Source organism: Apaloderma vittatum, unplaced genomic scaffold (assembly GCF_000703405.1).
Source record: "Apaloderma vittatum isolate BGI_N311 unplaced genomic scaffold, ASM70340v1 scaffold11731, whole genome shotgun sequence".
Classification (NCBI taxonomy): domain Eukaryota; kingdom Metazoa; phylum Chordata; class Aves; order Trogoniformes; family Trogonidae; genus Apaloderma; species Apaloderma vittatum.
The window spans coordinates 19522-19874 of record NW_009699632.1 but is presented as its reverse complement, the minus strand read 5'-3'; the positions used below and the strand labels follow the sequence as shown (position 1 = coordinate 19874).

The window sequence follows — 353 nt, the reverse complement described above, 5'->3', positions numbered from 1 at the left end:
CAGCGAGGCAGATGAAGTACATCCTGGTCACGGGCGGCGTGATCTCGGGCATCGGCAAAGGGATCATCGCCAGCAGCATCGGCACCATCCTCAAGTCCTGCGGGCTGCACGTCACCTCCATCAAGATCGACCCCTACATCAACATCGATGCTGGCACCTTCTCGCCCTACGAGCACGGTGAGGGGCTGGGGGGGGCCGGGACTGCCCGAGCAGGCGGCTCTGGGCCGGCCTAGGCCCGGCAAGGGGCAGGGGCCTGCTCTGCTCTGCCTGGCTCAGGGTTTTACCCTTGAACATGAGGCTTTTAGTTTTATTAGCCGCTCTGAAACCCGCCGTAGCGACTGGAGGAGGCATTT

General features: G+C 62.6%; 1 protein-coding gene across 1 annotated transcript in view; it reads left to right on the top strand.

Moving 5' to 3' along the window:
* The first annotated feature begins 11 nt into the window (after positions 1-11).
* Positions 12-353, top strand: part of CTPS1 (CTP synthase 1) — a 17115-nt gene continuing 16773 nt past the window's right edge. The window contains exon 1 of the mRNA XM_009878473.1: positions 12-177. Within this exon, the coding sequence (XP_009876775.1) occupies positions 12-177 (166 nt within the window). The remainder of the gene's footprint in view (positions 178-353) is intronic.